This window comes from Onychostoma macrolepis, chromosome 07 (assembly GCF_012432095.1).
Source record: "Onychostoma macrolepis isolate SWU-2019 chromosome 07, ASM1243209v1, whole genome shotgun sequence".
Classification (NCBI taxonomy): Eukaryota; Metazoa; Chordata; class Actinopteri; order Cypriniformes; family Cyprinidae; genus Onychostoma; species Onychostoma macrolepis.
Genome location: NC_081161.1, coordinates 26,077,928 through 26,105,149, shown reverse-complemented (window position 1 = coordinate 26,105,149; position 27,222 = coordinate 26,077,928). Strand labels below are relative to the sequence as shown.

Here is a 27,222-nt window from a genome sequence, read left to right as displayed (position 1 = left end):
TAGCACTTTATTTCATTTCAGAAAGTATTTTTTCTGCTCATTTTGTTGAACATTTGACTTTTATATTCATGTGCAAGTTCAGGGTTTTAGTATTTTAAAGTTTCATGGTTCAAAGTACTTTAAATATACATTGTGTATGCTCCTGAAATAAAAGTTTGGAAAGATGTGATGCATTGGTTTTGTTAATATGACTCATCATATACAGTCTCTTTTAAGGGTATAATCAACTATTTTCTATTGTCTAGTCTTAAGCAAAAAAAAAAAAAAAGAAAAAAATTGTAATATCGAATCACAATAGTGACTGCCAAGATGTGTGTGTTTTTTGGGGGTTTTTTTTAATTGTGGCAGTCTGTATATTAAGTGTATCATTCAACTTTTTCCCATGGTCTAGAGTGAAAAACAAAACAAAAAAATTAAATAAATTCGCAACACAGCAATATCGAATCGCAATACTTCTAGAATAGAAATTCTTAAAAAAAAAAAAAATTAAATAAAAAAAATAAAAAATTCACAATACATATAGTATCAGCACCCAAGTATCGTAATAGTATCAAATTGGGAGGTAGGTGTACCGTCCCATCCCTATAAACTTGCATGACCTCTTTTCTTCTGCAGAACACAAAAGGTGATTGTTTGATGAATACTGGTGACCAAACAGTTTTGGTTTCCATTGTATGGACAGAAAACACTATGACTTTTTTAAATATCGAAATAAGTAAAAGTAAGGGGAAGTAAAAGTCGATAGACTTCATTTTTAGGTGAACTGTCCCTTTAAGGCCACTGCAGCATGTCAGCATTTGATCTAACATAATTAAAATTAATAAACGTCTACCAACAGCCAACCGTTTCTTGGTTTCAAATGTCAATGCAGATTCCAAACATTCTGCCACTGGTCTAAAAACAAGAGCAACATGAGTAACACATTCTGACATCATCCTGTTCATCGCGGCCACCCTGGGAAAGTGCCCTTGTGACGAGGATGAGTTCTTGCTGAGTGCTGTAATGTGCATGAGGGTGTCTGGGACAGTCAGAGCTTTAATACATGGCTCAGAGCAAATCCTGCTTCTAGTGACAGAATCAGTAAAATTCAATTTGAAAACCCCATTTCTCTTGAAGAGTCTGGGAGCCTCTCAGGGAAGCCCCATGTGTTGGCACCAAAGGCTGCTTTTCTATTACATTTAGCCCCTTTCCACCAACTTGCAATGCCTCCCTCATGTCCCATGGCAACTGGTTAACCTAATGACAGTGATTGATGAATACAAGCTTAAATCAATTGCAGAAAACAGAACTATAATGGGAAAAGCAGCAGCCACAAAGAACCTTGCTTAAGGTTTTGTAATGAATATAAAACTAAACTATAAAGAACTGCACGCAGTGATCATCTTTACGTGAAGACGAACTAATTCACAATTCTTTAAAGTTTAAGCATGATCAAAAACTATTCAAAGACATTAACTCAGGACACCATCTGTTCAGCAACGCTTTCTGAATACAAATGGATGTTAGTGTCTTTGTGTCCAAAAATATAGCCTTTGCATCGATTCCGGTGCTCTTCAAAAAGAGGCCAGTGTCACTGAACACATCCTACACTTAAAAAGAACATTGAGAAGACCCAACATAAAAAATTCAGCAGCAGCACAACTAAGCGTGGAGAGAGGATTTTCCCTCTCCTCTCACTGCAGCATAGCTGTCAGGCAGACGAAAGGATCTCAACTCACTCTGATTGGCTGGAAACACCGTGACATCACAGAGACGGGGATCGTGTGTCAGCTGGGAGGGGGAGCATTTGTTTTGGGTAGAACAGGGAAGGAACTTGCTCAACATGAAGAATATAAACAAAAATCTTTCCACTTTCAGACACACCCATAAAACCATCTGTCCCTTTTCTCACACCTCCGAACAGAACAGCAAAAATGATTATAGTGTAACATCCACAAAATATTCCTATGATGTAGGTTGGAAATATTTTGTGCAGTAGGAAGCAAGTACATTTCACATCCTGGTTTTCGGATTGCAGACATGACAAAGACTAAATCCACAACAAATGATCCCAGAACCAGATTAAAATCGTGAAGGCATCTCAGACATGTGCTCTGAATACAAAGCTACAGTGTGAGCCAATCTGCGCTTTAATCTGTGCGTTTCGCCATATGTCTATAAGATGGAGCTGACAGGAGTCATTCATTGGAGAAACAGGAAAAACAGAGAGTGGGGGGATCAGGCAAGAAGGTCTGTAAGGTGAGGACTAGAGTATTAGAGTAATCACAGAGGAATGCTCTTATGCAAACACACTGCTAACATTACTATAAATGAGGATAAGGCTTGCTGGCTGTACTTTGCTCTGGGCTCCACAAGCTGCTGCACATATCACAAAGTAGGGCAATCCGAACCTTCAAAAACCTACCAAACCACCACCACCACACCCATTACACCTAATTCTAAATCACACCACTACACAATCCAGCACTACTTCCACAAGCTTCACCTCGTACCATTTGACAATCGACCTGTCCTGCACACTGAAAGATGTGCTTATAGACATTTAATGCCCTTAATAAAGTACAGCCATTAAAATCTAGTTGAACCTCTCTCAGTACAGGAAATTTGTGGTTTGACTTTGAGAGCATGTTGCTGCTTTGCTTTAATTTTGCACATATTCTAAAGAGAGCACCCGATAAAGAAATTTCTGTCATTTACTTTTGTTGATCTTTGGAAGACAAATTCACTCACAAGTCTTATGACTTCAGAACGACTTCAGGATAAGTAAATGACAACTTTCTATTTTGGATGAATGATCTATTTCATGGTGTTTTATTCATATCAGAAAAACTAAGCAGCAATTGTAGTAACGACAGCAATAAAACGAAGTCAGGAAAGAAGTCAATGCCATCAGGATTTATGATCATGACTTATTCATTCAGTACTATCTGGGATTGGTCGCATTGAAGAAATTCATGCACACAAGGGAAAAGATCCACTGAGATATGTAATCATAATCGGCAATAAATAAACCTTCAACTTCTAGATTATTAATTAACCATTTTGAAGTGCTCAATTTTTCCCCAAACATTTAGTCAAAAAAAAAAAAGTTTCTGCTGTAAAACATAGCTTAACAGGGGCTCTCCATCAAACTGAGGGTTAAGCTGATACAAAGTAACCACATTTCTTCTGGTAGTACTAACCAATGTAGTAACTATGGCATTATGACAGAAACCATGCATTATTTGGCTCATGAATAACAGCAGCTAAAGATAGCTTCCCTCAAAAGAAAATTGTCATTTACTATCCCTCAAGTCATTCCAAACCTGTTTGACTTTCTTTTACAGAACATAAAAGAAAATGTTACTTTTCGTCCACATAAAGTCAAAGTAACCAACGTTCTTCAAAACAACTTCTGTCAAGTTCCACAGAAGAAAAAACCGTTGCACATGGTTGGAACGACAAGAGGGTTGAGTAAATGAAGACAGAATTTCGTTTTGGGGTGAACTATCCCTTAAAGACTAAGTGGACTTTGAGAGAGTTTGTTCTACTTGAGATTGTAGGGATTCTGTCACTAGAGATGTCAGGGGAGCAACTGACAAGCCAGCGCAGGTCATTTAAATGGAAGGATTGCACGGATACTCTAGACATGCCAAATATGGTGAAGAAAGTGCTCGAATGTCAAACCAGCGAGAACCTAATAGTTATTTTAGTGAATGGACGGTCGCAGGTCAAACACCGTGCTGTTATAGTCTGCCTATTCAGGTCACGACATGTTAAACTTGTACTGAACCACCCTCAGTTCAGTGTCAACGCGTAGGCCAGCTCCTGAACCCGAGCAAACACACCGGGCCCTGCGCCGAGGTTATCATCATAAACCCACACAAACTTGGTTTCTGCACTCACCCCACAATGCCTTCCGAGTAGTTTCTGCTCTTCCACGGTGTGCCCGTGTAAATGTCCTCCGCCCCATCCGTCAGCAGCAGACTCCTGTTAAAGCCAAAGGTGCTCGCCTTGTTGTCTCTTTTCCTCTTGCTTGGCAACTCCGTTCCCACTCCCGCGACCCTGCTGCCACCCACTTGCCCCCCTCCACCGACACCTCTGCCTGCCCTGCCGCCGCTGCTGTTATTGTTGTTATTGGCTTCCAGAGGGATGAAGTCTAGTTGTTCGGAGACCTCACTGTCGGGTTTGGATCCAGACATCCCCTGATGATCCTTGGGCTTTCCGCTGCTGTCGGCCGCGTTACTCGAAGCACCGTCGCCTCCGCCGCCGCTCGTCAGTTTGGCGCTGGCTGTGTTGCAGTTGTTGTTGAAGTAAAGGTTTCCCAGCGTCTGCGTCGTTTCCCAGATGTGCATCCACAGGTTGTTGGCAGGTCCTCGCTGTTCTGGCTGAAACCAGGCGATTCTAGGATCCATCAAACGCTGAGCTGCTGCAGGCGCACTTGCCCCCAGAGCAGAGCCAGGCTCGGTTCGCTTAACCCGCTAACGGGAACACTAAACGCTGCTAAAATATCCTGTGCTGGTCCATCAAACGTACCTCGGGACAAAAAAAGAAAACACCAGTGTAAACGGACTGTAAAAAGACGTTGATAAAAAACGGTAACCGTCAAACTTCAGAGCACGAGGAGTGGAGAAACGTGAGTGTCGTCTGTGTCGCTGCCTCTGACCCGTTTCTATCTGAGATCGTGTGTCTCAATGGCGGACAGACCACAGCGCGACTGCGCACGCGCGGACAGACGCGAGCGTTACGCAAGAGAGCACGTTACAGTGTGTGTTACGTAACAACAACAGTGGGTTTGATACATTGTAGTAATATGAACCTCTCGTTTGTGTCATGTTTCAGACGTACCCTGTAAAAGGTGGCGCTAATCCAATGAGTCCTATATCTAGTTCGTGGGGTCTCAATGTTATCTTCTAATTGGATTATTTTGTAATGCAGTGACAGAAATGAGATTACTGGGAACAGGAGTCCGCGAATAGAACATAAACAGTATTCTTACTTTGGGATAGTTCTGACCACCAGCGTTTCTTTTTTACCACTCACAGAGAAAATAATAATAATGATAATAATAAATACAATTGTCATAATTCATGCCATTTCAAACCTGAATGGTTTCTTTCTTCGGTGAAACTCAAAGGATGTTAGGAACAGACAGCCTCATTCACTATTCATTTTCTTTGCTTCTTTTTTAATACAATGCATGTGAATGGTGACTGAGACTGTATCCTACAGTGTCCCACAGAAGAAAATCAGTCGTTCAGGTATTGAACAATACGAGGATTGGTAAGTGATGACTAAAGGATTTGTATTATTTTATGGCGAACAGCTCTTTTGGGTTAATTTGATCTAAATTTCAAGAGATTTAATCTTGTATGCTTTTTCTTTTATTCATTTGGAGAAAAATGTATTCTACTAAGCATGCTAATGACTTAAATTATCAAAAAGTTAAAGATAACGTAAGAGCTACAAGACAATGTTTCTTTCTCGGTAGACAGGTTTATGAGGGATCTAATACAACTCAAACATCTGATAACCTACTGTTGCTGTGGGCCATAAAATGCTACATCAAAGGGTTTTGTCTTCATTGCATTATTATGGACTGGGTGAGAGGGAAAGCATAGCAACATAAGTGTTTATTAAGTAATCCCTGGGCACAGATCCATCATCATTTTACAGATGATTTTACTGAGGACAAGGACAATTCTTACTAGAAGCCCAAAATCCAGAATATTCAGGGGGGTAAAGGGGAATCTGTTATGAGACTGGATGATATTGTTTAACTCAAACTTTTCAGTTTAAATGCTGAAATCTGATGGCCAATGGAGTATACATCATGTCAAAAACACAGACACTACCGATTCATCCTAATACTTAACAACAACAAGAGACCATTATGATATTTCATGCTTTAATTAAAGCACTTATATATGTTCGGTTTTACAAACTTGTTTTTTTTTTTTAATATCTTAATTTCCGCACATAAACAGTCTCACATCACAATAAAACCAAAAGAAAACCAGAGGAGTATAGACAGAAAATGCTAAATAAAACGAGGCGAGATGTTTACAGAGAATTTGTGCTACTGATCTCTGAAATCTCATTTTCTCTGCAGGTTCTCCAAGTAGCTGATGAATCTCTTCAGGTTGATCCTTATGTTGTCCAGAACACAAAGCTGATCAGGGCTGTATTTTCCTTTGCCTTCTTTTCGCAGCTGTGGGGGAACAAAAGGCCAAACTGTGAAAAGCCTGCCATCTAAAGGCCTAAGAACATACTAGAATACAGAAGATCTAGCAATGGCTGTGCTGTGAATGGTCAGACTGTGAATTTATAAAAGCAGCTTTAAAAGTACTACACAGTTTTAAAGTGGAACATTTTAGATCATCCATCCAAGACAGATCTGTTCAGCTGGATTTGAGTGCCCTTTTCTGTAGACAGTCTTTGTGTGAGACTGAGACAGTGCTTATGCAACAGATCTCAATCTCAGAGAAGACATAAAAATGTTTCGCTTGAATGTTTCGCAAGCCCGAACATGCATTTGGAGGTGTGAGATGTGGCATTTGAGTGTCTGATTTAATATTACTGTTTGGGTGTGTGAATGTGATGCATGAGCGTGTTTGTATCTGTGGTAATATTTCTTGTTGGCTTTAAACAAACCTTAGCCCTAAACCCTGGCTGAAGTGCTTTAAGAGATGAAAGCAGGTTAATATTTTTTCCAGCTTTCTCTGCTTCATCGCCATCCGCAAACGCATCGAAGAGGGAATCCAGTGCTTCCCCGCACACTACCAGGTTTGAGTCCTTCATTGCGATATTCAGTAATGCATTTCCAATCAACTGCAAAAAGAGAGTAAGTTAGCTGAACAACTGACCCAAGCTATGCAATGACAAATATACCACAAAAACAATGCTATTAATAAAAGTTAACATAAAAGACAGATTTTATGATACAATTAATTTGTAAATCCAAATATTTCTATTATAGTATTTATAAGTCATAAAATATTACAGAGTTTGATATAAATGTAGATATATTCTAAGAATAATCTAATAATACACAGAAAAAAGAATTAGAAAAAAAATACAAATTAAAAAGTTTAATTAGGCCTAACATTACAAAACGAACATCAAATAATTTTTTGTCCCTTTTCTACAACGTAAAATATGATCATTTCTGAATGCTTTTTTTTGTGGGCATAAAAAAAAAGGCACTATATGATTTATATTATTCCAACAATTCTGCCAGTCAGTATTACCTGTAGAGTGTCTGCTGTGTTTTTCTCTTTGGCAAGAGAGCTTCCCGTGATACCGAGAATGGCCAGAGCATTAACTCTCACGCTGACCAGCTCACAGCTGGTGGCAGCCTCACAAAAACTCATTAGCTGGTTTGGAGTCATACACTGCAGGATAAGACCAATAAAACACATACAGTTAAAAATACCAAGTAAAGCTTGAAATAATGCATCGATACAGCATAAAAACAATGAATGAATGGGGTTCTCACCTGAGGGATGTTTTTGGTAGCCATGATCTGTAATAGAGAGCGAAGAGCACTGGTCACAGCCTCCAGGAACTCCTCATCCTTTAATGCCTCTAGAAATTAATGTACAATCATAGAAGATATTGCGTTTTTTACACACTAAGTGGAAAAACCACACAAAAAAGTTGTAATCAATACGTGACATTAAAAAAATCATTAAAAGCGCTTTTCATCAGAAAACTGACAGATTTTGTATAATGACAGAGTGAGAGTTCCTTAATTATGACACAAAAAACAATCGTTTAAATCACTATTATTTCTTATATAACACCATTACTTAATGACTTTGAAGACATTAAAAGATAAAGTTTTGTTTTTTTTAATCAATGGATTTACTTGAACTATAATTTAATTTAGCTTTATACAATCGACTACTCGAGCGTGCATTAACCATAATGCATGCAGAGTTTGCAAGTACAACGGCAATTTTAGGATTACAGTATTGCGTGTAGCTGTTACTTTCTATGACTTATGACTTTCTATGACTGTGTTACATGTAAAATTAAAATATGTAGGCTAATGTAATAATTAGGGGTGTGCCCGAAGCCGAATACCTTATTTGGAATGGCACGGATAATGGCTTCAAAAACAAATAACAGATAAGGAATAATTCTGCTTGAATATTTGGCTGAGGCTGGCACAGTCTAGTGTTCTCTAGATAACAGGTGAGCCAGGGGAATCAACGCAATATTATACACAGACCTCTAAAGTCACGCAATGAGTGCGTGAAGTGAATGAATGTAAACTTTATGAATAAAAAGATACAATGCAAATCATACACTGCATTGCTGTTGCCTCTCCGTGCATCTCTCAGAAATCAGAGCTTGGCAAGAGTAATATCACCTATAATAATACATCATACACATTCTATTATTTGTGTATATTTAAAAGGCAATGATTTAAAACTTAGGCTACGATATGATTAGGGTTGGGTACCGAACTCGGTACTTTTAAGGGTACCGACCGAATTGCGTCGGTACTACCGAGTATCGATTCACACCAAATCATTCGGTACCACATTTCGGTACCTGAGAACGCATTTGGGCGCTTACGAGAGAGACAGAGAGAGAGAGAGAGAGAGAGAGATGATGTCACCACTACAACTCTTTAAAACACAACACACAGGGCAAACCGAAATGTTCTGACGTGTGCTTAAATTTCTAGGGTCATGGTTTCCGAGAAGACGCGGACAGGATACGGAGTCCATTCATAAAACCGAATTTACTCTATAGCGGAATGCCACGCAATTTGTCAAGTTTTGGATGAAAAAAGAAGGTCTGTCACTTAATTCGATTCGCGATATGAACTAGTGTATGCGAATATTAAAACGCAAAAGACGGTTTAAATATGAATCCTGCATGTTCCGTTATCCTCGGTATGTATGAATGGCGGAGACGCGGTTTCGTTTACTACACAAATACTGAAGCACACGTGAACTCTGCATCTCACAACATGAACACATGAACTTACAGGCTGTTAGAGTCACTTCATGAGAATTTTACCATTACATTTGAGAAAACCAGCATATTATATTGTACACACACACTTCACGGCAACCTGTCAAAATAAAAGTGCGGTTTAACACGTAACAGAAATATATTGCTCTTGTATTACTTTTGTACTGTATAATGTACATCTTTATATATTCCACTTACTGAAAAATTAAATAAAACAATTAAATGAAAAAATAATTACAACCACATTAATAACTTAATTGTGGAAAAAAATACAATTATTATTAGAACTTTTTAAAGGAATATTCACACAATTTTTCTACCATGTATTAATTTTAACAGTAAACCTCTGTTTGTTTGCCAAAAATAAAATGGTTTCATTTTCATATGATTAAAAATAAATAAATGTTTAATGTCTTCATTTGATTATCAGAAAAATAAAACCCAAAATGTCTGGAAGAAAAAAATTCTAGGGCCCTATTGTTAAAAATGTTGAAATTGAGAGTTTTGGACTTATTTTTCACTGAAATAAATGTTTTGTTATTACACAGAGAGAGTAAAGTACCGAAAAAGGTACCGTTGGGTACCGGTACCGAATTTCAGGTACCGGTACCGGTACCGATACCGGTTCAAATGTGAACGGTACCCAACCCTAGATATGATACACGAATGAATGGAATAAGCACAGCGCACCTCAGTCTCTCAAAAACCAAACCAGCTCTCTCTCAAGAGTAGGCTAATGATCAACTTGGATACAGATAGATTTTCTACTAGGCCTACATGTTTGCTTCTTTATCTTTTGCTGGTTTGCATGGTACACGCACATTTGTTTAGTGAAGTTAGAAAAAAAGACTCGCTTAAACAGTTCTGCGTAATGAAAATGTGCGCCTTGAATTAATTCAGTCGTGTTCAAATGATCACTAAACGTTTGTCATGACATCGCTCTGCTTGTATGACAAATTTATTTTTAGAAATGAATAATTATTTTAGTTTAACACTGCATATTTGTTCAATGATAACAACGGAGAAAAAAAAGACAGTCATAACGGTGTTATAAAGTAACTGTATGAAGTTCCACCTGGTTTTATCCGAATAAAGATACAAATAATTTCATGACCGTTACAGATACAAATACTGGCTGTTAAATGAAAATTGAAATATGTAATGTCATAATTTTTGACAATTTACATATGTTATGTAATTGTTGCATTAGGCTATGAGTTAATAAACGTTTATTGATAAGAACTATTTCATGTCTTTTCATTTACAGTAGCATGAACCATGAGTAGTCGAGTAACTCAAGTATTTTTTTAAAAACAAATCGACTAGCAGAAATCAGTAGTCGTGCAACCCCTATGTGCATACACACTTAAAGAAAAAAAATATATCAGTTAAAATAATTAAGATGAATTATATTGTATTGCTCTTCCACAGTGTGCAACAAAATATTTGATATATTTATCTTGTGTTCATAATCATTGGAAGACCAAATTGAAAGTGAAAATAAAACTGATTAAATCATCCAGCCCTATGCAATGGTGAGACGTCTACCTGCTGAGCTGAAGACCAATGATGAGAGGTGCTGAGCAACTGCCTGTAGCCCTGAAGCACCACCAAGAGATTCTGTATCCATAGAGGAAAGGATATTATGGAGACACGTTAATGCCCGACACTGCACCCGCTGCATCCTAGAAGAATCAAAGACCATAAGATTTGGATTTTAACAGCTCTGTATAAACATAACAAAACATCATGAATATGTTTTTTTACTTTTTCAAGAGGTATTTCCAGGCAGGGTCCTTGCTACAGAGCTCAAGGGCAGCAGCACTAGGGAACTCTGCCTTCTTCAAGACCTGCAAGAAATCAATCGGTGAAGTTAATTCAGTACACACACTTCACTATGACACCGGTGCACAGTATGTATTACAAACAATACTTGACTATGTATTGAGTATTATTATTCCAATAGTGCAACTTTGACACATCTTTGTGTATCAAGGGGTCATAGAATACATTTTTTATGAATTTTCTCAGAGGTCCACTAGCTTTTTCTTAGAAAGCATTCATACTGTAATTCAGTTTTGTATGACAAATTTTCATCTTGTGTTTTACTCTTAGAATTAAATTGGACTCCACTTTTATTTATTGACATTTCATAATAATCCACTTGATCATGTTAACGCTGTCATTATATCACAACGCATGTGCTTCCCTTTTGTAAAATCAGGCTTTCAAAACACACAGACAAACAAACAATTTAAAATAACTGTTTTGTATTTCAATATATTTCAAAATGTAATACATTTCTGTGAATGTTCAGCAGTCATTACTCCAGTCTTCAGTGTTTCATGATCCTTCAGAAATCATTCTAATATCCTGATTTGCTGCTGGAGAAACATTTCTTCTAATCAATGTTGAAAACAGTTGTGCATGTTAAGGCCGGGACACACCAAACCGACTTCAAAGAACTAGTGGCGACGAAAGCCAATGGTGTTGTCGCCTCGCATCGGCAGCGTCGGACCAAAAAGCTGCGCTCAAACACACCGCACAGACTACAGCCGTCGGCAAACTAACACGTGCGTTCTGCGCATGCGTGAGAGGAATTAGCTATAATAGCTTATATATTAGATATAAAAGATAAACGCAGATATACGAAACGTAAACAAAGCAGCGCTTGCTTACCATTTTGAATATCTTTAATCATTTTAAGCGTTGATAACTTTAATCATTTTAAGCGGCTCATGTTGTTATGAAAACATTCGTGTATTAGAATGATTGGGAAAGAACACGTAACATTTAAACAGCCTGCTGTCTGTACCGCCTTCATTTATGTGCTCGTTTTCAACACTTTTGCTGTAATTATCGGGCACCGACTCTTTCGCTAAACTGACCATTCAATCAGAGTTCACCCTCTCGCCGACGGTCCCGATGCCGATTCAACATGTTGAATGGGGCAAACTGCTGCTGACGTGAGCCAGTGAGTGGAACACACCAAACAAACTAACCCGACCGTCGCTCGCCGTCGTGTGTCCCAGCCTTTAATATTTTTGTGGAAAGCATGATGGACTTTTGCAGGATTCTTTAATGAATCAAAAGTTCAAAACAACAGCAAGTATTTGAAATAAGAATCTTTTGTAACATTGTAAACTTTAACAATGCAACTGGAACTTTCTAACATTTTTACTGTAACTTTTAAAGAATTTGATTTGTCCTTGCTAACTGAAAGTATGAGTTTCTGTAGGAAAAAAAATGACCCCAGATTTCTGAACAGTAGTCTACTAACTTTTTCTTTTCTGATTATTTCATCAGCATTCATCAGACTATTTCAGTGCCCTCTCCCTGTATCTGCAAACACGAGGCAAATCCGTCACAAGGCCCAACCAGTGTCCTCATTTATCTGCCAAAATATGCCCATAACACTCCCATTTTAGACTGTTTTACAAAGATCCCAAAATGACCTGGAGTACAGCATGTGAGAATTGTGTTCTCCCCACTGAACCAGCAGGGTCTGTAACATCAGAATAAAAAAAATAAAAAAAAGTGGCACTGTATGTTTTGCTGACTATGTAATAATGTGTGTTACCTGTTGAGGTATGTTGTGGTTGAGCAGGATTGTGTGAAGTTCAGCAGACAGACAGAGAGGAGACAACAAGCTGGAATTAGTGTCTGACATCCCATCAGCACACATCTCGCTCTCATCACTGCTGGACATCTCCTCCCACTCATCATCTGAGGGCTCTACACATACACACAGTCAATATCCCGTCACATTATCTCGGTCTCGTCTTCTCTGACACAAACACAGAAATCATACCTCTAATTTCACACATTAGCAGAAAAATCCTGAGGATTGCCTATAACAGTCTTGTCTTCCCTGCTCGACTATAAACACACACACACACACACACACACACACACTCACCATCTGAGCAGCACATGTTGACGATGATTTCCAGTGACGTCTGCTGTGCTGACAGCAGTGCTTTGGCCTCTCGCAACTCCAGTCTGTCTCTCTTAAAACCCACAGACACACAAAACCACAGAAGTAATTGTTTGGGTCATTTGTACACATACAGTGATGGTTAAACTTATACTTTAACTGAATACTGATTTCTAACTTGATGAGGAAACAGAAAATGAAATGTGACCCTGGACCACAAAAGTCGCAAGTCGCTGGGGTATATTTGTAGCAATAGCCAAAAATACATTGTGAGGGTTAAAATTATACATTTTTCTTTTATGCCAAAAATCATTAGGATATTAAGTAAAGATCACGTTCCATGAAGACATTTTGTAAATTTCTTACCGTAACAATATCAAAATTTCATTTTTGCTTAGTAATATGCATTGCTAAGAACTTCATTTGGGCAACTTTAAAAGCGATTTTCTCCATATTTAGATTTTTTTACACCCTCAGATTCCAGATTTTCAAACAGTTGTATCTCAGCCAAATATTGTCCGATCCTAACAAACCATACATCAATGGAAAGCTTATTTATTCAGCTTTTGTAACTTATGACTGGTTTTGTGGTCCACGGTCACAATTAATTAACATTGAGATTTTAAACATGGTTTGTTTTGGTTCCGGATGTAAAATGGGCCACAAATTAGAGGCTCTGGATCAAATCTCACCCTGAACTTTCAAAGATGACAAAGTTTAGGACACCCTATGGGTTGGTTAGACAGGAGCTCAGAGAGGTTACAGTAGCCCTGCTCACTCGTATGTAAGCGGGGACAGTCACTCTGTGTTTAGAGAGAGTGAGAACCATCTGGCTCTGAGGGACAGATGTGTCATCAATTGGGCTGACATGGTTTGAAGGGGAAAGAAAGAGTGCAGGAGGTACACCATAGCCTTCATGTCAAGAAGCATAGTGGAGACAGTCTTTAAACATGCATCTATGATCTCCATGCACACGTGAACCTATCATAATAATATAAGTGGCTCATTTTTTGTTGTTAATGTTTTTAGATAAAGCACCCAAAAATAAATTCTATCATAGTTTAATCACCATCATGTTGTTTCAAACCTGAACAACATGAGAGCGAGTAAATATTCACAGAATTTAAATTGTTCTAAAATGCGCATACATTTTTTTCTCTTAATAGCTTTTAACTTACAGGCAACAGATCTGAGATGTCATTTTTTGTTTTTGACATTCGTCCATTAGGCTTTCTTCCATTCATCTTCTCATCTTTCACGTCCTCCTCCATCTCCTCGGCCTCGTGACCTGCGGGCCGTTCGTCTGTATGATCTGACTCTGCTGCAGATGTGGTCTCTTTGGACAGACGGGCAGATTCTGCACGCCTCAGCTCTGGGATGAGCTCTCCCGCGTCCAGACTGAGGCTGTGTGAGAGAGTGGTGGCCAGCGCTGTCAACGTCTGAGACTGCTGTGCTGAAGACAGACTGCTCTTCAGATTCCATAAAGAGCCTGAACGACAGAGGAAAGACGAACAACATTCTTTAGCTTTATTTCAAATATTCAGTAAGTCTCTACCACCCATTCACAAAGCATCATTACTGTATTAATGATAAATTCACTCACTAATTATTAGCACTATATGAACTCTTTGGAAGTATTACAAGTTCAATTAGCTAACTACAATTTCCTAGTTATATATATTGTTACAACCCTGTGGTTGTTCTGTTTTCTCTGCTGTGTTGGGTCTGTGTGTGTTTCTGCTCTCCCTAGGAAAAACCAGAGCCATAGAGAGAGAGAGAGTTGCGACAACTCTGTTGACTCCAATGGACCGTTTTTTTTTTATAGCAATGGCGGATCATGGAGCCGCTCAGTAGTTCCCGGAAGTTCGCGCTCATACTATCAGCGCCGCAGAGATGCAGCAGAAGATGAACTTTTAAAAGGTAAGACATTTATAGGACAAAATTGTATATTATCAGCACAGCTAATCAAATTACCTTTGCATTAAAACAGATTATTATTAGATTATTCCTCACTTAATTAGTAGATTTACGGGATGTTATTCATTCTCTTCGGGCAGTTTCATTCGTTGTTGTGTAATTAAGGCTTTTAAACGTGATTTCTGCTGCTGGGAAGTTATTTAATAGATTTAGATTTATTGCAAATGATGCTGATGGACCTAAGTGAGAATAAAAAAAAAAGTTTAAAATAGGCGAGCAGTTTTCATTTCAGAATCATGCTAGGCTAAATTTCCAAAAATGTATTATATACCACTACTATTTTATAGAAGTAATCACAATAAACCTGTACACTGTATTACTGTATTTTATACTTAAATGTCTTAGCTAGTGTAGAATCACTGTGTTGAAGGAGCAGATGCAGGACTGAAATGTGATGGAGCATCACTTAACCATTTCTCCTGTGTTTTTCTCCTTCTCTATCTGGCTCAGAACAAGAACCACCCGAAGACTCCCTGTAATGAGATATCACCCTCACAATGAGTCTCTTCACTGGGTTTGGCAAGTCTTTCCCTGTTCTTTGTGAAAAAGTACCAGTTCCCAAGTATGATTACATCACATTTTGTTGGTGTAATCTATAGATTGCTCCTGCTGACTATATCCAGCTTCTTATGAAGACTTCAGATGACCAGCAGCTGTGAAGAGATGACGCCAGCCCTTGAGAGGACTTCAGATGAAGCTGACTCTGACTCTGACTAAACATACTAAACTCCTAAATTTTCCTTGCATCGTAATCATGATCAAATCATGTAACCATTGCTTTAATTTGTTCATTGTTTCTGAATACATGACATTACTTAACTGCATGATTTGTATAGCCTAATTTTAGAACATTTCTGCCTTATGAACATTACTTTGACACAGTTACACCTGTTAACAAATCTTATTTGTAAATGAAGAAACATTCATTTTCTGTAAAGCTGCTTTGAAACAATGTTTGTAATAAAAAGTGCTATACAAATAAATGTGAATTGAACAAAACTTGATGCATCATTTTTTTCTCCTCTCTGTGTCAGTATAGGGAAACCATACATTCACACTCCTTTCAGTGAGTGACTGGAGCGCTCCCATGCAGCACAGCAAACTATAGTGGAGACTGTTCAAGGACAGCATGCTTTATAGCATGTAAATAAGTGCATAACAAAAGTCAACATACATAAAATATATAATTAAATGGGTAAAAATGTTTTAAGTTATTTTAAATTTGAATATACTACAAATATATATTTATATATTAATAATGGAGGGGTGCACAAGAATCAAAAACCTTAAAAGAGATTAATTCCCATTTAATCTTAAAATATCTTCACTTATTTGGAATGAATTTTCAAAGACAACAAACTTAACATTTACCATGAGATTAGTAAAACGACAATGAACATTAAGATGTGATTGCACTCGACTAACATACAAGTTGTTAGAAAACACACACACACACATAATTATATTTATACAGAGAGGCTGAAGTTACTTGGTAAAAGGCCACAATGTCGTTTATATAGCAAACATGGACTTTTACCATGGTAACGTCAGCCTAAAATGTGTTAACATGGCAGGTAAGGATAGCTGACCACATTAATCCTCAAACATAAGCGGATTTTATCTTTTAAAGCAACACTGATACAGCTACATATACTATGTATACTTTATTTTATAAATAATGTAAGTAAATTATTTTATTGTCTACTAATTACCAAAAATCGCAGTTCTGTCTCTCTAACTCAATGCATTCAAATTGCCCGCTATGAACTTCCTGGAACTATTGAGGTCTACGAGAATCACGTGACGATCGAGCGTTTTGAACTTCCGTTGTCGCAACTCTGTCTCTCTATGGCTCTGGGGAAAACCATCCGATTGGCTCCTGCAGGCTGATTGTTGCTGTCTCCTGATTGGTCTACAGAACTTTAAAAGTCACGGCATCACTTCCTCAGCTGCAATTGTTTGCCATTTTGTGACCTGAGCAGTTTGTTTTGTATAGTGCAGAGTTTTTGTGTAAGAGGTTGTATTAAGAGAGTTGTGAGATTGTTTGCTTTGTTTTGTGTTTGATTGCAAGTATTGTATCAAAGATATATTGGTTTATTTGACCTATTTGCCTGTTTGACACTGATTTTTGGATTGCCCTCTAAACTTAGTTTTGCTTGGCACTGTAAACACTTTTGTAAATATTGTAAATACTAAATTTTGGGATAGTAGGGAGTCTGACGCCATTTTTGTTTGTGAATCCTTTTGTTCTCTGTTTTGGTGATAAGAAGTTAGAGGAGTGAATTGTATTTATTTTATTTTGGGTAGGCAAGGTAGAGGTTTGAAAACAAGAACATTTTTTTTGTTATTTTGGCCTTGACGGCTCCTGAACTTAAACTCCCAATAAACATATTGTTGTTGAAAATCTTTTGTTTGTGCTAGTCTTTTCATGTTGCGCTTCTTCCCTTGACAGGGCATAACGAGAGAGAGAGAGATTTATTACTCATTTATTGTCTCCTTTTTACTTTGATGGTGTAATCATATTTTGTATTTTATTCTGCATTCAAATGCTTTGGCAATACTGTAACACAAATGTCATGCCAATAAAGCAACTTTAACTTGAGAGAGCTAGTGGCATGTTACAAACACATTTAAGGATGGACGTAGCAGATTTAGTAAATGTTTTTACTACACGACCAGTGTCATGCCTTCTTTTACCTGTAGCCAGCGTTCGCAGGAGAGTGTATTCCATACTGGTGTGTGTGGAGGACAGAATGTTTTCCAAGACCCCAAACACCGCAGCATTCACACCGCGCACAAGCTCTGGGTTCTCTTCTGTTACTGTGTGCAAGCAGTGGGCTACATAGAAAAACAAACACACACACAAACAACAGCAATTACCACTAAATAGTGCCCAAATAAAGGAGTGTGAGAATGAAAAATATGGAGTATGAGAACATGTAAATAAATATCCATGTGTCTATTTGGAAGGAATAATAATATTTTTTTTAAAGATCGGAGGGGGGTTTACACAACGGTTTAAAAGCTTGGGAATGGTATTGTTTTTAGTGATTTTGAAATAAGTATACTCTTACATTCTCCAAGGATTGGTGCATTTATTGGATTAAAAATATACAAAAAAGGTAAAGCTGCAAAATATTATAACAATTGGAAATGACTGTTTTCTATTTGAAAATACTTTAAGATGTAATTTATTCCAGTTAAGGTAAAGCTGAATTTTCAGCATCACATGATCCTTCAGAAATCATTCTAATATGCTGATTTGGTGCTCAAGAGACTAGGGCTGGCTATCGATTCAGATATCCCGATTCAATTTCGATTCGCAAGCTCTCGATTCGATTTGATTCAATTCTTGGTTCGATTCTCGATTTTTTGATTACATTCAGTGAATATATTTTTAATACAAATGCTATTGATATTTCTAAAAAATGAACAGTAAATATCAGTTTACAAATGGTGAATTGATAAAAAGAAATTAAGAGTCGCAGGCCTGTATTTTAAACCTATTCTTTTTGTATAGGGTCCTTATTTAAACAATAATAGGGCCCCATCAAATGTTCTTAGGTTTATTTATTTATTTATTTATTTATTTATAAGGACAACACACATTAATCAACATTGTGTGTAAATGTGCCAATGTTTAGCCAGTCGGCTAATTTTCAACAGCAGTCCTTTGGCAAGATGTTACAAAACCCTTTAAAATATCAAGAACACTAAAAAATAAAAACAATGACAACCGTATAAATTTTTCTGGTAATCACATGAAGGCATAAGACATTAATTTAATTTATCCTAATCAAATGAAAATTAAACCCTTTTATTTGTTGGCAAACAAAGTGCTGCACAACAGAGGTTTACTGTTAAAATTAAAAATAGTGATTTGTAATGTGATTATTCCTTTAAAAATAAAGATTTATTAATATTTAGTAGTAGCAGCATTGTTGTTACATTGAGTCTTAAGACTGCTAAATAGTAATATATTTCTGACAAAGTTTCTTCACGTTAAATTAAACATTTACTTTGACTGGGTTGCCATGAGGAATTTGCAGCTAATGTGTATGTGATATAACGGTAGTTTTCTCAAATTAAATGGTAAAATGTTAATGAAATAAAATGGCAGGAGCTTAAAACACTGCTAGAGTCGTCCACGCTTTAGTTTGTGTGGTAAACCAAACAGTGCATCGCGCCATCAGCCATTCATTCACTCATAGTGAAAATCATGGCGCCTTATGCGTGATATCAAATGATTCCTCAGATTTGTAGTATTACTATAGCATTTCACCTGAGCATTGCATATCATGCATATTGCTTTGTTCTAGGTTCTTGTCAACAGTATCTCTGCCATGATAAAGCACTGAATGAATGATGGCTTTCTGTTGTAACATCACGCAAGGTAAATAAGAGGGTGACATCTAGTGGAGAAGACTAATGATAAGATTCACATGAATCAGATCTTGTTTTAAATGTTTGCTGAAATAAATACCGGAAAAGTATTTATTCGATTCGCGGCTTTTGAGAATCTATATCGAATCGACGTCATTTAAAAAAACAATTAATCGAAAAAGCAATTTTTTTTGCCCAGCCCTACAAGAAACATTTCTGATTATCAATGTTGAAAACAGTTGTACTAATATTTTTGTGGAAGCCATGATAGTTTTTTTAAAGATACTTTAAATAGGAAGTTCGAAACATTGTTTATTTCAAACAGAAAACTTTTGTAACATTACAAATGTCTTTATCATTTTGATCAGTTTCATGTATCCTGGTTAAATAAACATTTCCTTTAAAAAATTAAAAACTTGCTGACCCCAAACGTATGAATGGTAGTGTATATACAGTGGGTACGGAAAGTATTCAGACCCCCTTCAATTTTTCACTCTTTGTTATATTGCAGTCATTTGCTAAAATCATTTAAGTTCATTTTTTTCCTCATTAATGTACACACAGCACCCCATATTGACAGAAAAACACAGAATTGTTGACATTTTTGCAGATTTATTAAAAAGAAAAACTGAAATATCACATGGTCCTAAGTATTCAGACCCTTTGCTCAGTATTTAGTAGAAGCACCCTTTTGATCTAATACAGCCATGAGTCTTTTTGGGAAAGATGCAACAAGTTTTTCACACCTGGATTTGGGGATCCTCTGCCATTCCTCCTTGCAGATCCTCTCCAGTTCTGTCAGGCTGGATGGTAAACGTTGGTGGACAGCCATTTTTAGGTCTAGGTCCAGAGATGCTCAATTGGGTTTAAGTCAGGGCTCTGGCTGGGCCATTCAAGAACAGTCACGGAGTTGTTGTGAAGCCACTCCTTCGTTATTTTAGCTGTGTGCTTAGGGTCATTGTCTTGTTGGAAGGTAAACCTTCGGCCCAGTCTGAGGTCCTGAGCACTCCAGAGAAGGTTTTCGTCCAGGATATCCCTGTACTTGGCCGCATTCATCTTTCCCTCGATTGCAACCAGTCATCCTGTCCCTGCAGCTGAAAAACACCCCCACAGCATGATGCTGCCACCACCATGCTTCACTGTTGGGACTGTATTGGACAGGTGATGAGCAGTGCCTGGTTTTCTCCACACATACCGCTTGGAATTAAGGCCAAAAAGTTCTATCTTGGTCTCATCAGACCAGAGAATCTTATTCAGGTGTTTTTTAGCAAACTCCATGCGGGCTTTCATGTGTCTTGCACTGAGGAGAGGCTTCCGTCGGGCCACTCTGCCATAAAGCCCCGACTGGTGGAGGGCTGCAGTGATGGTTGACTTTCTACAACTTTCTCCCATCTCCCGACTGCATCTCTGGAGCTCAGCCACAGTGATCTTTGGGTTCTTCTTTACCTCTCTCACCAAGGCTCTTCTCCCCCGATAGCTCAGTTTGGCTGGACGGCCAGCTCTAGGAAGGGTTCTGGTCGTCCCAAACGTCTTCCATTTAAGGATTATGGAGGCCACTGTGCTCTTAGGAACCTTAAGTGCAGCAGAATTTTTTTTGTAACCTTGGCCAGATCTGTGCCTTGCCACAATTCTGTCTCTGAGCTCTTCAGGCAGTTCCTTTGACCTCATGATTCTCATTTGCTCTCACATGCACTGAGAGCTGTAAGGTCTTATATAGACAGGTGTGTGGCTTTCCTAATCAAGTCCAATCAGTATAATCAAACACAGCTGGACTCAAATGAAGGTGTAGAACCATCTCAAGGATGATCAGAAGAAATGGACAGCACTTGAGTTAAATATGAGTGTCACAGCAAAGGGTCTGAATACTTAGGACCATATGATATTTCAGTTCCCTTATCGAGTCGGTCTCTCGACATTACGTATGGGGAAACTCCTTTTCCTCGAAATTTCCCCATACGTAATGTCTCGTTCCCTCCTCTCAGGGAACCCAGGTTACATGAGTAACCAGAGACGTTTTTCTTTTTTAATAAATCTGCAAAAATGTCAACAATTCTGTGTTTTTCTGTCAATATGGGGTGCTGTGTGTACATTAATGAGGAAAAAAAAATGAACTTAAATGATTTTAGCAAATGGCTGCAATATAACAAAGAGTGAAAAATTTAAGGGGGTCTGAATACTTTCCGTACCCACTGTATGTGTTAGTCTATAACTAGTGCCACCTGCTGATATTGCCAGCTCCATATTCTGAGGGTGTCTTTGTAGACAGTGTAGAAGAACATCTAGAAGTCCAGTCTTGTTAAACACTGACACAGCTGTGCTGCTGCTCTCACTACACATTCACAGAAAAACAGACAGAAAAAAACAGATCATACAAGACATATAATCATGTCATCTGATTGAACACGTTTTGACAGTTTAAAACAACTCTCCAAACCTTGTTTTTATTGTAAGAATATTCCAGGTAGTATTTAAAAACGCCATCACTAAATGTTGTGCTTAATGACTGTTTTTAATGTGATTACTGATTAGTCTCATATTTTGGCCTAATCTTCAGCCTGCAAACTAGTCACTATATATAAAGCATGATGATGTGCTGTCAAGTGTTCACAGGAAACACTTAAAGGGGGGGTACAATGCTGTTTTATGCATTCAGAGTTGTTTACACTGCTAAAGAGTTGGATTCTCATGCAAAGCATGGGCAAAGTTTCAAAAACAATTTGGACGTATAACAGTATTTCTGTGCCAAAAATCTTACTTCCCGGTTCGTACAAGTTTAGGAGAGTTTTTTCGATCGTGGCTCTTGCTGACGTAAACGAGGGTGGAACTCCTTATATGGGCATTTCTCCCGGAAGAACGCACCCGCACACATCGACCAGAGCGAGAGTGAGAACGCACCCATCAACGCGCTTCATTCGGCTGCACTACATGGGACTCACTCGGGAAGAATGCCTCTAAAGAAGTGTGTTTTTGGTTGTGAGGGAAAGATAGCCTTGTTCAGCTTCCCAAAAAACCCAGCGTTATGTAAACAGTGGATGCAATTTGTTTTTCCGGGGCAGCAACAGAGTTTCTCAAGTGTGTTTGTTGACTAACGTTTTATAAACAAGGCCCAGTTCGACGCTGGATTTGCACATCGCTTAATACTGAAGGATGGAGCAGTCCCGGCGGCCGGCTATAAAAGATCCCGGTCATGATTCAGAACTACAGACGGTAAGTCAAACAGCATCAAATGTCTGTGTTTTAGTGGCGATCGGTGCTCAAGTGCTCGTCACTCTTTAGCTCCGCCCACAGCACGCCTCCAGGAGCTCGGCTTTTTTTTTCCGGAGAGAATCTTAAAGCTGTATCTTTCTTTTATAAATATGATAAAACTAAAGACTTTTTGAAGATATGAATGATGCAATAGTACTCTATAGGGCTGTAAAAATTTTGTACTTAAATGTTATCAATATTCGAATTATATTCGAATTTAAAAGGCATAATTTCAGATAGGGGGAAAAAAGCTTTTGGCTTCTCTCCTGAGGCCACAAGAGGGCGCAACGAGCAAAATATTACTAATCCATGGTTCTTCATAGCATAAAACAACACGACTATCTTTGAAAAATGTGCAAAATGTTTAAAATAATGTTTAACCTTATATAATTAAGTTGATTAAACAATTAGAAACAAAACAGCATCATGTATATAAGTTTAATACAAAGCATGGAAAACCCATCACAAAGAGTAACGATACTTTTTTCATTTAAAAACATGAGATGCAGTGGAATGGGGAGAGACCCGTCCCGCCATAAAGTTTTGAGACATGTTTTTTCAAAGTTGAACTTACAATAATTTTAAATGGCTTTCTAAATATCCGACTCTCTTTCGCGAGACGCGAGTGCAACGGTGATCGATGTCCATCTTGAAAATGCGATAAATATGCGTTGTGTGAACGGCTTGGTTCCAGTTTTGACATAAACAACATAATCTCCGCATTGATACTCTCTTTTTCCACAGTATTTTAAATGAACAACGTATCCAGTGGGTTCAACTGGATAGGCTAAAAAAAAGCATTAAAATGCAATGATACCTACCTACATCTTTATCGTATCTCGTGCGCCAGATATGGCATGCCTGACGCACCCCAAAAATTTGAATGCAACGTATTGCATTCGAATGTGGATTTTTATTTTAAATTCGACGAATATTCAAAATTCTAATTTTTTTTGACAGCCCTACTACTCTATAGATACTCAAGATTAACATGAGATTGGGTGAAACTGTGTGTTATGCCCCCTTTAAGACACTCAAAGGCATTTGGGATATTTGTTAATACACTTGTTAAGTGTAAACGTCAATTTGTCTTGATTGCTAATTGGGTTTCCCAGCGACCCTGAAATCAGTTTGAGTTCAATCTTACCAGAGGTTCCAAAGTAAGTTTACAGCCTCATTGGCGACGTCTTCCACCGTGTGTTTCTGTCCTTTCACATTAGGAGAGGAGCTCACGTCAAAGCCAGCACAGCACTGCTCTCCACAAACACACACAAGAGACACTTGTCAAAAAGAGCTTTCACTTTTTTCCTCTACAAGTGAATGAGAAGTACAGCCATGCTAATTTAAATATTCTTCATCAATGCAATAAAAACTGTTTTAAGGGGTGGTCACACTACACTTTTCATCCCATTGACTTCTATTCACACTCATTCAAATGCTGGACTCTAGAAGCACAAACTCGTGTGGAGTTTCACTTCATTCCAAACTGAACTCTACTCAGCAAATTCGTATCAATGAATACCAATTAAGACCAATAAAAGATCGATGCATCACAGCATGAGCTGAAATTAAAAACACAAACTTTAAAGTTACAATTTCGCAGCATTACAGAGAAGTGGATTGTATATTTGTACATTTTGCATTATTATTATTAGTTATATGTTTGATTTATGTTTTTAAAACACCACAGAGCATGACGAGAAATTTTGTGCTCAAGTCTAGTGTGACCTCCCCTTTAATAATTTTTCACATTAAACATCATGCTGAAAAATCAAGTTAAAGACTGCCATGCCAATAAAGCTTTTGAATTGAATTGATCCAGCATTCGTACCTCCTTCAGGAGAGCAGACAGAGGCGTCAGCATATCCTGTCTCACCATGTCCTCACACACTTCAGGGCCTCCGCAGGCGCTAAGATTCCTGTAGCACACACACAGATGAAAATTAAGGGTAATTTTATGAAATAAACCCTGAAGCAGAAGGGTCTCATATCAGAGAGCTGTGAAATAATGACAGTAAAAATGCTAAGCTGTTCATTAGACAAACTACTCCAGAGGGAAATAATGAAATTAAAATTTATATAATTACTAGGGGTGTGTGATATATATCGTCTGCTATAATATCGTAACTGTTGTTTTAACGAGGTGCGATTTGACATTATCAAGTATATCGCAAAATCCAAACAAAACACAACTACAGGGTGCTCGCATACATTACGAGATGCGCATTTAGAGTGCGTTCTTCCACTGCATGATTATAAAATGCATTTAGAATGATCACAAAGTTTAAGATATGGAGGAAGAAAATGTATATATCATTTCTTTTAGTTAATATCACACGAAAAGAGACTTTTTTTTCTTAAATAAGCATGATTACAAACGTGATATTAATTTTATACAACAGTCCAATAAACAATAAGTTAATATCAAGAGACTTACATTTTAGACACCATATTGCCTGTTTTTGCTTGTTAACAACCCAAAGGTCTTATTATTCTAATTGACTGATTAAATGTAAGAATTTGACTGAATGGCTTTTTAAAGGTAAAAATGCCCAGGTAAAAAATCTATTTGAACTTATTGGAAAAGCTTCATTTCTATCTTTGCTGTGAACTGACCACCACACAGAATATGAAGATTATCAAACAGTTTAAAAGTCAGCGGTCTACAGCAGTCCTTATGATATCAGCTCAATAACACTCGGCAAAATATAATCTAATTACCGTTATCAAAAAAAATACCAGAAAATATCGAGATTTCAAGATATTTTTTGTCAATATTGCACACCCCTAATACCTACTGCTTGTCTTATCTATGGTATAAATGCGGAGTCTGTGTGACAGAGTTTCTGTGTGTCTGGCATTGCCTTGGAGGTTGGATATCTACTACAGCTCAGGTTAACTATCTCAGTATCATCTGAGAGTGTGTGAGCGTGTGTGTGTGTACCTGAGTGCTCCAGCTGCAGTCTCTCTGACCGCCAGGCTGCGGTCCAACAGTAAAGGTCCAATTTTCCTGACTGCATCTCTCTGGAGGAATCCTGGGATCGTCTGACTCTGCTGTACAACACGAGAGATACTGGCGCACGCGTACTCTCGCACATCAGCTGATGGACTCTGCAACTAAACACACACATACAGAAGGAGAGTCACGTGCTAATAGAGATGTATTTGAACCCCTCTTTGGAAAACTGGCTGGTTCAGAGTTGAAGATCCGAATCCCACGTGCTTGACAGCTGCATCAGTTCGTTCAGCCGTAAAGGTCTGCTGACTCGCTTCATTTATTCAACATCCCATCAGTGAAAGGGCTGACAGTCATTACATACGCCATATTTAGCTGTTACGCTAATATTGTTTTTATCACAGTATTTTCAGATATTCAGATTCATAAACATAATATAGTACAAGTCTGTGGAGTTGTCACAGCGGTGGCAGCTTACTTTATCGAGCAGCTCCGCCGCCGGAGAGTCTTCATCTTCTGATTCTTCAACAGTCTGTTTAACAGGAGTGGCTGAAAGACCATCGGGAGAAAACGATGGCCGTTTGAATTTGTTGTTTTTAGTCTTTCCCATGTTTTTAATGTGTCTGGACTGCACTTGAAGTTAAATACCAATTTCGATCTGTTTTAAAACTCCGGCAGACTCACAACACGAGCGACCATGTGGACGTTAGCCACTGCCGTAAAGCGTGAGAGACAGTCGTAATAAAAGTGTCGTCGAAAGAATGGGAGCGCCACCATGTGGGTCCAAAGATACACTGCATTTGAATGCGGGTCTGATATAAATCGTATTACCCTGCATGGGAGATATTGGATGTCAAATGGTCAGTATCCAGTCATCTGTTTTCTCTATCTGAAGTTCCACCACAAAATAAGCCATAAATCAGAAGCAAGCGTATTTGATCTTGTTACAGATAAACTCCTTCAGGAGAGCCCATGTCTAATCTTTAATAGTATTAAGAGTGAATCTTCCCATATGGTGTTTGAGATGTGCCTTTACTCCGTCTTCTGCATCCTCTTTAAGGAACCTGGGAATCTGAGGAGGGAGTTTCATCTTTTTTTGCCATCATTTTCTCTCAAGCAAAACGTAAAATAGTATTTAATTAATTTAAAATATATATTTTTATTTTTTTATTTGTTTCTTTGTTTGCTGTTTTTGGATGATTACACCAATTACACCATGTCTATTTGTTATTTGTGTTCACTGAAAAATTATTTGTGTTCACTGAAAAATAATGAAAAATATCCTTCAAATTTTGAGGTTAGCAGCCTGCAAAATGTTTTTGAAAGAAGATTTTTATGCTCACCCAGGGCCGGATTATCCATAGACGGGATTGGGCGAGTGCCCTGGGGCACCAGCCAATAGGGGGGCACCAAGTGATTAAGATAATGACTAGACCTTTAAAATATTTTTCATGTTTTGTAAATATATTATTTTGCTGGAAGAGATGCAGATACATACAAAATGAACTAATGATACAATATATACATAAAGAATTGGATTGGGTCAGGTCGCAGTTTTGCCCCCTCCCCCTGTCAGAGTGGATATAGGCAGCATCGCGGTTGTGCGAAACGTAAATTACAAAAAGAGAAAATATCATGACACATATCCAGGGCTCTACAATGCGACCATTTTAGTCACATTTGCGACTGAAAAGTACTGCGTGCGACTATCAAAAAATATTTAGGAGCACCTTATTGCGACTAACCAGATCAG

General features: G+C 38.0%; 2 protein-coding genes across 2 annotated transcripts in view; both read right to left on the bottom strand.

Moving 5' to 3' along the window:
* Positions 1-4,769, bottom strand: part of tent4b (terminal nucleotidyltransferase 4B) — a 29,034-nt gene extending 24,265 nt beyond the window's left edge. The window contains 1 exon segment of the mRNA XM_058782334.1: positions 3,886-4,769. Coding sequence (XP_058638317.1) covers positions 3,886-4,394 — 509 coding nt within the window. The 5' untranslated portion in view covers positions 4,395-4,769.
* Positions 4,770-5,671: 902 nt separating this feature from the next.
* Positions 5,672-26,224, bottom strand: heatr3 (HEAT repeat containing 3). Its single transcript, XM_058783216.1, has 15 exons — positions 25,948-26,224; positions 25,458-25,630; positions 24,345-24,432; positions 23,661-23,764; positions 21,487-21,596; positions 17,582-17,722; positions 14,086-14,396; positions 12,890-12,980; positions 12,551-12,705; positions 10,738-10,820; positions 10,519-10,655; positions 7,478-7,566; positions 7,230-7,373; positions 6,634-6,810; positions 5,672-6,190 (listed from the first exon to the last, which is right to left on the bottom strand). Exons 1-15 carry the CDS (start codon positions 26,077-26,079, stop codon positions 6,077-6,079), a joined length of 2,049 nt encoding a protein of 682 aa, XP_058639199.1. The 5' UTR covers positions 26,080-26,224; the 3' UTR covers positions 5,672-6,076.
* Positions 26,225-27,222: the final 998 nt, after the last annotated feature.